General features: G+C 51.4%; 1 protein-coding gene across 1 annotated transcript in view; it reads left to right on the forward strand.

The window, feature by feature from the left end:
• Positions 1-4,714: 4,714 nt before the first annotated feature.
• The window catches only part of STX1A (syntaxin 1A), a 77,072-nt gene continuing 69,438 nt past the window's right edge, over positions 4,715-12,348 (forward strand). Inside the window, exons 1-2 of the mRNA XM_026050163.1 lie at positions 4,715-4,816; positions 5,931-6,030. Of these exons, the coding sequence (XP_025905948.1) occupies positions 4,715-4,816; positions 5,931-6,030 (202 nt within the window). The remainder of the gene's footprint in view (positions 4,817-5,930; positions 6,031-12,348) is intronic.

Here is a 12,348-nt window from a genome sequence, read left to right on the forward strand (position 1 = left end):
GACGGGTGGACGTTGGTCACGGCTAGAGACGAGAAACTTGTTCAGACTCGAKCAATACAAGCAGAGTGAACAGCAATGGAGTGTGGCCCCACAGTTTGTGCAGCCTCCTGCACRCGGTGCTGACTGGTGCCTCTGTGCAAAACGGCTTTGCAGACAGCGACCACTAACAGCACATCTTGTCCTGGCACAGTAATCACAGGGAAGTTTCCTTGCGTTSGTTGGTCATCTAATTTTCCTCTTTCTAGCTGTCCTTTAGTTGTCCTCGAGCCAGATGGTGCCTGCCGTCTCGCGCGGTTCCTTTTGGCGCTCTGCCCTTGCTCTCCGGCCCTGGCCTCAGCCTGCTCCACGAGGGCAGCAGACCTGGGGGCGGCCAGAGCTTCTGTGGGGCAGCGGCAGCTCTTGGTGTGGCTGTGCCGCGGTGCTGCCGAGCCTGACGCAGCCTGCGCCGCCGGCCCTGGGTCCTGGCCCGGGGAGGCCATCAGGCCTGCACAAGGGGCTGCAAGTGGCGCATCCGGCCGAGCGCCCGCGCGTGCAGCTCCGCGGGGCGCTCCAAGCCGCGCGGTTGCGGTGCCCCCTGCACAACCGCGGCGCTGCTGGGAAGGTCTCCAGGCAGGCGGCCCAGACCGCGCGTCCCAGCACCGGGACCCGGGCACTGGGTGGCACAAGCGCCCCGCTGCCGGCTGCGGCGCAGGGCTTGACCGCTGCCCAAGGAAGAGCTGCAACTGCCGTGTCCCATGGGAGCGGGAGGCCTCAACGGGAAAGGAGCGGGTTTGGGCGCTTAGAGGAGGGTGTTGAAACGGTGCAGCAGGTAACCCTGGAACAGCAGCGCACTTCCTACCAGTGGGAAACACAAAATGCAACCACTCTACAGCAGTGTAAAAACTGCACTGACGTGATGGAGAAGAAGATCCRTGCATGTGGCGAGGGGATTGGCAGTGACCTTCAGGAAGATGACAGGATTTTTTTTTTCCCCTGGATTGCATTGGTATGTCTGGCTAGATTTGAGATTCTGAGCTATGTAAAGGGTTTTACAAATCGATTTGAGCATCTGGATGTGTGAATGAATGTGAGTGATAATAACAGTGGGCGAGCAGAGACATTCAAAATTATCCTAATAGGCTGGCATGAGGCAGCAGGAGACAGAGCTTCTGGCTTGGAGGTGGAACACTCTCTTGAGCCAGGTGGTGATGGCAATGGGCTGATCTTCTCCCACCTGGAGCAATGAGCAAGGTCTTTTTGCTCAGATGAAGGTAGTAAGGGCTTCTCACACCTGATTGCTGTCCAGGCTGTAGATGACTGGCACCTGGAGATACAGGAACGTGTCACCATCCGTGTCCAATGCCTTCRGTGTAAGCCCTGGGAAGGACTCGGGCTCCTGATGGCATATTCAGGGCATCAGAATCCTGAGTCCCTGTATCCTGATCTCCTGAAGTGCCCATCTCTCCTAGTGGACTAAARTCTACTGGGTAGCCTAGGCAGGCACTGCGGCACAGGGAGGTGGCCTGCCAGCTTTCCCCTYGTGTTCCCTGCAGCCATGGAGCTGGAGGAGAAATGAGCTGGCAACTGTGGATGTGCCTTCCATCACTTGCTACTTGTATAACCAGGATCTCTGTGCGTTATATTTTTAAGAGCTCCTTGAGGGGAGACTAGATGGAAGGCTGTGATAATTTGTGCCATTTGGGATACCGCTGGCGCAAGCAAGGCAGCGAATGTGCTCGTGTGTGTGCACTCAGCTGTGGATTTTCTGAGGAAATGTCCCTCCATATGTGCAGGCATCAAGGATATTAACTGCCTGCGTGACAGGCTCACCAGAGGACTTTGGATTCCCCCCAAACATCAGGGGTGTTGGGAATGGAGCTCATCTTAATTAGCTGAGGGCAGTTCATGCTGAAAATGAACCATAGCACTGCCTGAGCAAGTTCTCCAGTGAAATGTGAACCAGAAGGCAAAAATGGATCCACAGCACGTTGCTGGTTTGAGGAAATGATGTGTTTCAGCTGCCTTCGTGGTGAAGTCCTGTGCTGTGCGGAGGGAGTGTGCGAGTGCAGCCCTCCAGGCTGTGTCCCTGCTTGCAGGTCTCGGCAGGTATCACTGGGCTCTGCTTCTCTTCGAGTCCAGCAGTGACACTGAGCCCTGCCACGGCTCTTTTTCTTGATGCAAGGGAAAGGAGGGGTATGGTGAAAGTGGCACCAGTGGCATCTAGAAAAGGAAAATGAACTTTTTTTATTTTATTTTTTCTGTTTTGGTGTTCAGCGGTGAGGTTGGGGCTGACCYGGGGTTTGCATCTTGAGGAGCTGCAGTTGCTGAAGACCCTGTTAAAGTCTACAGACCCCAATGAATCTTTTGCTTACTGCTAGCAGTGACTATGTTGAGAGAATAGGACTAATTTGAAGACTTGGTGATGACCTACTGAGCAGGCTGCCCTGGGAAGTGGTGGAGTCACCATCCCTGGCGCTGTTCAGGAAACGTGTAGCTGAGGGACTTAGGGTCAGTTTAGCAGGTATGGTGTTGGGCTTGATGATCTTGAAGGTCTTTTTCAAGCATTATGATTCTGTGAATAATATAATCCCTTAAGAGAAAGTATGTCCTCAGGCTCAGCTTTTGAACCAGTCCTGTAAACACGTCCCCAGGAAAATCTCAGGCCTGATTCTGTCTTTACTGTGGTGTGGGGATTGCGCTTTGATGTGCCAGGCTTGGAGGTGACCTCGGTAGCTGTGAAGGAGCTGTGGTTGTTGCCCATCGTCGGTCCTGCTTCTGGTGAGGTGACCTGGGGAGCAGGGGTGGTTGGAGCACAGAGGAAAGGGAGCTGATTTTCCCTTTCCGTCGGCAGAGCTGGGGTGTAAGTGCTGACTGCGGTGCTGGCTGAAGGCATYGCCTGCTGAAATCCTCCTGGCAACTGCCTGCCCTTGGACGCACGGCTGCGTCGAGCGGCCGTGTCACCGAGTTGCCTGCACAGCTCCCTACACAAGGGACGGCCGCATAGGGCAGTGAGTGTCCTGCCATTGAAAACAGGTGGAAGGAGCGGACCCTGCCCCCGGGCAGCGCTGCCCCCGCGGGGCCGTGTCCGCGCCGCGCTCCCGGCGGCAGGAGGGACGCGGAGCTGCTGCCGAGCCCGGCGCGGGGCTGCGGGCGGCCGCGGCGCCGCTGCGAGGAGAGGCCGCGGGCGCCGGGCCTGCCCAGCCGCAGAGGGGCCGCTCGCGGGGGCCTCGTAGGGCGCCCCAGGGAGGCGGCGGGAGGGGGACGGGCCCTTGGCCACAGGGCACGAGGCCGCGGCCGCGCTCTGGGACACGGGAAACATCAAAGAGAAACTTCTTCAGTGTGAGGGAGACAGACCTGGAGCAGGTGGCCAGAGCGGTTGTGGAGTCTGCTCTGGAGACCTTCCGAACCCACCTGGACACGGTCCCGTGCCCCGTGCTCTGGGTGTCCCTGCTTGAGCAGRGCTGGACTGGGTGARCTGCAGAGGTCCCTTCCAACCTCGAGCGCTCTGTGGAAATCGAAGTGCACTGAGCAGTGCCTGTGCTCCATGTCCTGTGTCCCCATGCTTACTGTGTAGACTTGACTCGCGAGCCTGCAGCAGGTGGGAGGAGGACAAGATGGAAAGTTTTCAAATCCTGTACTTGGGGGACAGCCGCYTCTTTGTGGCCGTGGAGCAGGTGCTGGGTTTGGGCATCGACACTCTTGTTCAGACTGCATCTCCAGTCAAGGTTAGGATTTCTGTAGGATCATAGAATGCTGAAGGTTGGAAGGGACCTCAGAGGTCATCGAGTCCAACCCCCCTGCACACGCAGGGTCACCTACAGCACATGGCACAGGGCTGCGTCCAAGCGGGTTTTAAAGATCTCCAAAGAAGGAGACTCCACAACCTCTCTGGGCAGCCTGTTCCAGTGCTCTGTCAGCCTCACTGTCAAGAAATGTTTTCTTAAGTTCCTGTGGAACTTTTGATGCCTCAGTTTGTGGCCATTTCCTCTAGTCCTGTCGCTGGCCACCACTGAAAAGAAGCCAACCTTTCACTCAACTCTTGATGCTGGATCCTTGTCTTCAGTGAAGATGAAGAAGAAAATTTTCTAACTCGTTAATTTTCCATTTTCCATCATCAARTCTGTGCTATGGGTCTTTCTGAATGTCTTTTGAATGTCTCTTTTCYGTGTCTCCTCACATGGACGGCACTGAGATTGCGATTTTCCTGCCATCTGTAAACTGGCATGCTGCTTGTGCTGGGATGGGAGGTATTTTCATTGCTGCTCTACATAATACATATGCTGCTCTAGACAAGGACACCCCCCTCATTTGCCTGCTGTGGTTATAGTATTTCCGTTATTTTCTGTTCTGTTCCACTTTTCCTCCACTCCATAACGTCCCTGGTGTTTTTCTAATCACTGCTGTTTATTGAGCTGTAGTGCTCACGCACAGCTGAGGATAGCTCAGTGAGCACACAAAATTTTCCCTTCCAGCACACTTTAAATGTGTAAATATCATTAGTCTCATTCTATACTTGGCACAGGATGGCCAAGTGGTGTTACAGCTAGTTGCAGTGGTGTTTTTCATCGTGCCTGTATTGCTGGAGCTCCTTTGATCGTTTTGTCTTCTCGTGCAGCTGTATCTGTGGCTATCCTATATCCCCAGGCCCTGGGGATGTGCAAGCACAGGAGTAAGGGAAGAGGCACCTGAAAAGTGCATGGAAGGGGTCGGCAACACTCATAGGAAGCACTTGCTGATGCTTTTCTCCATATCTTTGCAGGCGAAGGACAGTGATGATGATGATGAAGTCACTGTTAGCATGGACCGGGATCGCTTCATGGATGAGTTCTTTGAGCAGGTGAGAGTTTGGTTTCTTCAATGTGATTTTCAAGTCAGATTCAAACCTCTGAGGCTTCTCTGAGATTACACTCAGAAGGGGATTAGCGGGAAGCAGGCTTCTCGAAAAACCTGAGGCTGTCATGTGCTCGCCTGGCCCAAAGGACACAGTTGCTTCTTCACCTGCTCTTGTAGAAACTGAAGGGCCAGCTGCTCAAAGTGACCAGTAAGTGGGACCACGTGAACCTGTGCAAACAGGCAGCAGAGGATCAGGTTGCCTTGTTGCAGTGTGGTGCTTCCAGGTGGCTACTCTGGCTCTAAAAAATCCCCTGCAAGCACCTCTGCAGAGTAGCAGTTTCTTCATGGGTTTATTTCATGCCTCTTGTTAATAAACGAGAGGTTGTCTTCTGGCATGTGGGTGGCTGTAAGATATGCATGCAGAGTTTCGCATACCCTTAACATGGCATGTGTGTAGGGGGTGTTAAAATATCTGTACGTGCTTTGGAGAATGAAAAATCTGACATGCAGATGGATGAAGATGAGCAAAGTGGTGGTGTGCATCCAAGGAAAAGATAAAGGTAGAGGATGTGCAGCCTACCAGRCAGCAGGGCACAGGTACAGGCTCCCTTTCTCAGCGATGCCCTTGCACTGCAGAAGCGTGGGGAAGGTGTCAGCATTGAGGGGCAACTTCTCGCTTGGCCTCTCTACTTTGTGTGGGATGAGGCTCAGACTGGGTTTCTCAGCCTGCAGAGACAAGAGCTGTGGGGAACAGAGCTGGGACCTGCCTTTGCATATTGAGCAATTTGCTCAGTCTGAGATACGGCGTCTGAGAATTCATACATCTGATGCTCATTTAAATAAATGCTGCATGTATCTCAGTATATCAACAAAACATACAGGACCTAGAGTGTATGTTTTATTGTTGCAGCTCCAAAGCTGGCTGCTGTAATGTGGAAGAACTGTTTTCACATCAGGTCTGCAGTTTGAGAATCCATCTGGAAAAGATCCACTGAAACTCTCCAAGGGGAAGTCTGCTGTGGTGCAGACATGTCAYGGTTGTTTTTGCATAGGGTGTAATAATTCCTTCCCTTTCCAAAATTCCAGGTGCTCCAAGGATGTCTCTCTTGTCTCCATAGGTGGAAGAAATTCGAGGRTTCATTGACAAAATTTCAGAGAACGTGGAGGAAGTGAAGAGGAAGCATAGTGCCATTCTGGCTTCACCCAACCCAGATGAGAGTGAGTCTTGTTTTCTGCTTTCTTCTCGGCGGGGCCTGTGGATGCTCATGGCCACTCCACGAGCCTGGGAAGAGCATTTGAGGGAACGTGTAACACTGCTCGCTTGCTCCGCAGCTCACAGATAAGATAGGGGAATAAATGGATGAGGTGGTATGTGCGGCAAGAGCCAGGGCTGTTTGGCCTGAGAAGTGGTACAAGCTTTTCTGAGTCTGCTGGTGTGCATTGGTAACCTGTCCTTCCTGTCTGGAAAGATGTTGCATTGCTGGCTGCTACGGGGACTGTCTCTCAGGACCTTACTGATGTGTCCCTCTTKTTTTTCCCTAACTACGCATTTCTGCGTAGAGCTTTGCTGCCAGGGACTGGTGTTCAGGATAGTAATCCTCATAAGGGCGTAGAATTTAGCTCCGGGAGGCTAAGGGATCTGGCAGAGTTACAGCTGTCAGCTCTTGATGTTGAATTCCTCTGCCCTGCCACACACTTGCTGCTCTATGAATGCGTGGCCAGGAAGACATCTGAGGAAATTCAAAGGAGATGTGAACTTGCAGAGCATTTACAGTTCTGTTGTGGGCAGGGGGATTTTCTCTGTGCAAAGATTTTCCAGGCCTGGTGTTTGCAAACCTCTGTTGTGGTGCAGACAGGACCCAGGTGCTGAGCTAAGAAACAGAGGCCCGAAAGCAGGGATGAACACAGCTAAGTGAAGCCACTTGTCAGCAGGACTAGATCCTGTGCTCCTGACAGCCTCTGCCACGTGTGGTAGCGTACAGCAGGCAACACAGAAAATAACGATATTTCAGAGGAAAGCTATTGAAGCCGAAGGATCCTCTGCTCTGTTGCACTWGGCTCTTCCTGAGGTCTTGCTGTTAACCAGCTCGGGCTGTGCTGTTGATTGTGGAGCTGATGGAGCTTGTTGTTGTGAGTGTTGTCCCTGGGCTGCCAGCAGCCTTCGTCATCAGCAGAGGTTTTGCTTTCATAGGCCAGACAGTTATTGCTGATGGGCTGAGCGCTGCTGTGCTCCCCGTGGTGACCCTGATGCAATGGTGTAAGAGAGAAAGCTGAGGGAATGGCTGCYGAGAGCAGACCTGTCTTGGCATCTTTCCTTCATTGCTATTCTTCATTTGCCTGATGCATTTCCATGTCTGCTTGCATCCTTCCAACTTGGCCTTGTTTCTAGCATTCCTGGGAACTGTCCGTATGTGTGCCTTGCTTGTGTCCAGCTCCAAATGAAGAGATATTGCTGATTGCTTGGAAGTACCTGGCCTTTCTAAAGCCATCTCCCATGCCCTCCTTTAGGCCGCAGCTCCTTGACTCATTTTCACCTGTCCTAGCCTGAAAGTGGGGGGATATTCTCTAGGAAATTTGCGTGTCTTGGGCTGTTTATCACTCATCCACTAGGCTTTTTTGTTGTTGTTTGATTTGTGTTTGTACTGTAGCGTTTTGCAGTATTTCTCTCTGCGTGTCTTCCTGAAAGAGCTGTCACTGTTTTGCTTCTGGCTGTTGAGCTCACACGGTGTGCATCAGCATGGTGTCTGCGCTGCGTTGAGTCAGATTTCAGACTACACAGGGCATTTACGGCCTAAAATATAATAATCTGTTTAGAGGTCTGAGACCTGCAGCAAATAAGAGGCTGTGACATTGATGTGACTTCCAGAAGCATCGAGGAGGTTGAGAGTGCTTCTGGTTTTGCTTTACAACGATACCTTGCTTTGATGGTGTAGAGAATACAGTAGATAATGCCAAAAGCCATCTGGGGAACAAAAAGCCCAAATCTTTGGAAGAAATTAGCATTTTGTAWCATTGTGACCTGTCCAGAACATGCAGTAGGCCCAAGGGGATGCCAAAAGGTGGATGCATCACAGCAAATTGCAGCAAGGCAATAACAGGAGCTACCCRACCACGACAGACCCTTACCAAGCATAGTAAACACCAGGCTTTGTCTCAATAGATCCGCTTTCCGCTCCATGACACGGCTCCAACTGGAGGTGTGTGCACACAGAATTGCAGGATGGTTGGGGTTGAAAGGGATCTRTGCAGATCATCCAGTGCAGCCCTCCTGCTCCAGCARGGTCACCTATAGCATGTGGCACAGGCTGCATCCAGGCAGGCTGGGAGATCTCCAGAGAAGGAGACTCCCCAGCTTYCCCGGGCAGCCTGGGCCAGGGCTCGGGCACCCTCACAGCAAAGCAGTTCTTCCTTGCATGCACATGGAACTGCCTGGGTTTCAGTTTGTTCCTGTTGCCCCCTGTCCTGTCACTGGCCACTACTGAGAAGAGTTTGGTCCCTTCCTCCCTACATTCTCCCCTCAGGTACTTATACATATTGATCATATCCCCTCTCAGTCTTTTCGTCTCCGGGCTAAACAGGCCCAGCTTACTTATTCTTTCCTCATAAGACAGATGCTGCAGTCCCTTGCTGCTAGTGAAACTTGCGTCAAATGCCTGTGTGTGTTGTGCCTCCCAGCAAAAGTTACCTTAGCCAGACACAGGGTGCTCTGTGCTCTTCCTTATAACCTCCATTGAGGATCAAAAAAGGGGAATTGCAGTTGTCCAGGACACTGCCTGAGGCCTGGATTTAGCACATGCACAGCAGGTACTGGGTTAGAGCCTTTCCTCTGCATAAGGAGTCATCTCTTCCCTTCCCATTGATCGCGCTTTGGCTGCACGGTTTGTTCTTGGCTCCAAGTTACTGCTACTGCCAGTGTTTATTTTGGCACCCTGTGGAAGGCACTTGGCTTTCTTGGGCACTTGAGCCACGAGGCCCGCGCTGGCTCTGCTTGCCTGCCGACTCCCGAGGGGCTGGAGCAACCAGGGATGGAGGTGGAGGGCACATCAGGGGCCAGCCAAGCGTCTGGTGGTTGTGGCCACTGTAGGAGCACCGCAGAAGGACATGTTAACGTCACGGCTTGGGATGCACTGGGAGAGGCTCTTTGCCCTTTAGTTGGCATGGGCAAGAGCTCCTTGGGCTGGGAGAACGACGATGTTGCAACTCGCCCAGATGTGAATTGCCAGTGCCTTCCAAAATCTGTTCCTAAAATGCTTGAGGATGAACCGCTACCTCTGTTGTCATGCCTGTCGCTTGAAGCAGAGTGTTATTTCATTGGTCTTTGGTTCAGGCTGGTGACCAGAGGAGATGACTTTGAGCCACCAAATGGAGAAGAACTCAGTATTTGTTTTTTCCTGGAGCAGTCACAAAGGGCTTCTTTGCCATTCATTTTTGCTCTGCCAGTTTTTCTCCCTAGTTCTACACTAGTGATTCTTTTTCACTCTTATGTAATAGATGGTGAGTGTTGAATGAATTACCTCAGGGAACATAAATCTTCAATTCTGAAGTTAGTGTCTTTCAGACTGTCAGCTCAGTCCGTTTCCAGTAGACTTCAGAAGGCTTGATAAATATTTAAAACCTCTAGGTAGGCCCATTATTGCTCTGCAACAAGACAGCAGAGGAGACTTGGTCTCGTGTATTTAACTTCATAGATTTCATAGAAATTTCGTAGATTTAAGCCACACAAAACTAAGGTTTCTGGAGACCAGGGTGCAAGTCATGGGGTTTGTTTGTTTGTTTGCTTTTCCAGGTTCGGAATCACAGAATGTTTGASGTTGGAAGCGAGCTGTAGAGATCATCCAGGGCAATCACCTTACTTAAACAGGGTTCCTCACAGCACATTGCCCAGAACATTGGCCAGTTTGACTGTATCCGTCCATGGAGATAGCACCTCTCAGGGCAACCCCTTCTGGTGCTCAGTCAGCCTTAGCATTAATAGGGCTCTCCTCATCCGCAGATGGAACTTCTTGTGTTCCTSTTTGTGCCCATTGCCTCCCGTCCTATCACCAGGCGCCACTGAGAAGTCTGGTGCTCTCCTGCTTACATCCTTCCTTCAGATTCTTAAAAATGTTAAGATCCCGCTTCAGTCTTCTCTTTTCCGGGCTGAAGAGTCCTAGCTCCCTCAGTCTTTGCTCATATGAGAGATGAGTCCCCTAATCACCCAGTTCCTTAATAATTCTCATAGCCCCTTGCTGGGCTCTTTCCAGCAGCTCCGTGTCCCTCTTATCCAGGGGAGCCCGACACAGGACACAGTCCTTTGGGGGTGGCCTCAGCAGGGTTCGGCAGGATCCCCTCTCTCCACCTGCTGGCAACGCTCTGCCTAGTGCTGCCCAAGATACCATTGGCCTTTTTGGCCACAGGGCTGTATTGCTGGCTCACATTCAGCTTGGTTGTCTGGATTCCTACCTCCTTCTTTGTAAAGCTGCTTTCCTGCTGGTTGATGCCCGGCTGGTACTGCTGCATCAGACCCTGCACRTGCTGTTGAACTTCATGRGGTTCCTCTCCCCATCYTTCYAGCCTGCTGAGGGCCTTCCGATARGYGGCAMAGATCTCTGGGGTATCACCTCGGTTCCAGTTTTGTGTCATTAGCAGACTCACGCTGGTCACCCTGTCCCTTAATCCAGGTAATTGCTGAACGAGTTGAGCAATGTTGGACCCAGTGTTGATTCCTCAAGTACACAGCTTGTTACAGGTCTCTAGCTAGACTTTGTGYTACTGAGCACAGTCCTCTGAGCTCTGCCATTTAGCCAGTTCTCAGTCCGGGTCACTCTCTACTCATCTCACCTGTAGCTTCTYCACTTGCCTACAAGAATGTTATCAGAGGCAGTATCAAGCCTTGTTGAAGTCAAGGTAGACAACATCTACTGCTCTGTCCTCRTCTGCCCAGCTAGTCAATCCATCACAGAAGGCTATTGAATTGGTTAATGATTTCCCCCTCTGTGACTCCACGTTGACTACTCTTTCCTTGTACCTCAGGTTYTATGACTGCTGGATGAGATTTGAGTTATTTGGAGAGTGACCTCTGTAATTTCTAACATAACATCTTCTGCTAGAGAAATGTTGGTAGTCAAGGAGACCAGTTGCCCACCTTTGCGCAATGGTTTTAAGCAAAGTTATGTAGTGCTAAAAAAACAGGATGCGTTTTTGAGTTGTATTGATGTCTAAGCTGTGACCAGCTGCCACCTGACAGGCTCTCTGAGCGGAGTGCTGTGTAATTCCCTTCACTGTAACCTTGCAGCTCTGTGTGCTSTTTTGGTAGATGCCAGAGCTGGAAGCCTGCCGTGCTGCTGGCACTGCTTGGCCATTAGTTGCAYATGGAAGCTTCTAGGTGCAGCAGCTAGTTCCTGCTGCAGTTACCCTCTCTGTTTCCATGGCTTGTTAGCTCTACCTCCTGCAGCGCTATGGCTCATTTCTTGGGCATTCATTCCCTGGTTGWGCTAGGGCAGAGAAGGTTTCCTTGAAGTCTGTGAGCTGTAGTGTATGCTGCGTTATATCAGAGAATATTTCTGCCGTATTGCTAGAGGCTTCAGATTTCTCTGATGCTCCTTCAGAAAAAGCAATGGGGATGGGAGGGAGTATTTCTGTGGAAGAATGTGGTCTTATTCTCCCACCTTTGGAGCTGTCTTTCCTCCTTCACTCTGCGTGCTGCCTTTGCCATCTTCCCCATGATAGGAAATCAGAGCTAACACAAACTTGAGCAGCCTTTGAAGATGAAGCTTCAAAAGGAGGTGGAAGTGAGCTTGGCCCAGCGCCAAGCAGCAGGAGAAAACCTGCCCATGTGGTGTGCCAGGTAGAAGGAAATGGAATCCAAAAGCAAAGCAATCCAAAGCAAAGAATCCATCAAAGCAATGTCTGAGTGTTATGGGCACAGAAAGCAAAGCAAAGCTCAGCCCCTTTCTGGTTCACCTTGCTGATCGTATCCCTGCTCTGCATCCTTGTCAGGAGCTGCTGTCTCCCCTGCCTAAATTGCATCCCACTCGGACCTGGCCATACCTGGTTTTCAGGACAGGCAGGGTCACTGTATTTGTGCTTGGTGCTCCACAGGAACATGGCAGAGACTGCTCCAGCTCTGAGGAGCTTCTCCTCAGCCTGGAAGAGAGATGGCAAGTGGGGCCTGGATGGATAAACATAAAATCATGAGTGTCCTAGGGAGAGTGGGCAGGGCCTGATTGTTCACCGTGTCTTCCAGTGCAAGACTGGGAATGTGGAGGACATAAAATGAGGAGAATAGATGACAGGTTCCTACCAAGAGATGTTTTTGTTCATGCACAGTGAAGTTAAGGCCCTGAGCTCCTTAGACTAGCTCATAAAATGGAAGCCACTCTGGTCTAGGGAGTTTAAGCCTCAAAATACCCCAAGTCTGAAGAGAGACTTCTGTGTGCATGCCTGCTTCTTGTGCTGCTCCTTAGCATGTGCTCTTGGCTGCTGTCAACGGTAGGACGGCACATTCTTCTGTGAAGAGTTTACTTGCTCAGAACCAGATAGATGAGTGCACTGCAT

The sequence above is a fragment of the Nothoprocta perdicaria genome, unplaced genomic scaffold, assembly GCF_003342845.1.
Source record: "Nothoprocta perdicaria isolate Ctin4 unplaced genomic scaffold, notPer1 scaffold_66, whole genome shotgun sequence".
In the NCBI taxonomy this organism is placed as follows: Eukaryota; Metazoa; Chordata; class Aves; order Tinamiformes; family Tinamidae; genus Nothoprocta; species Nothoprocta perdicaria.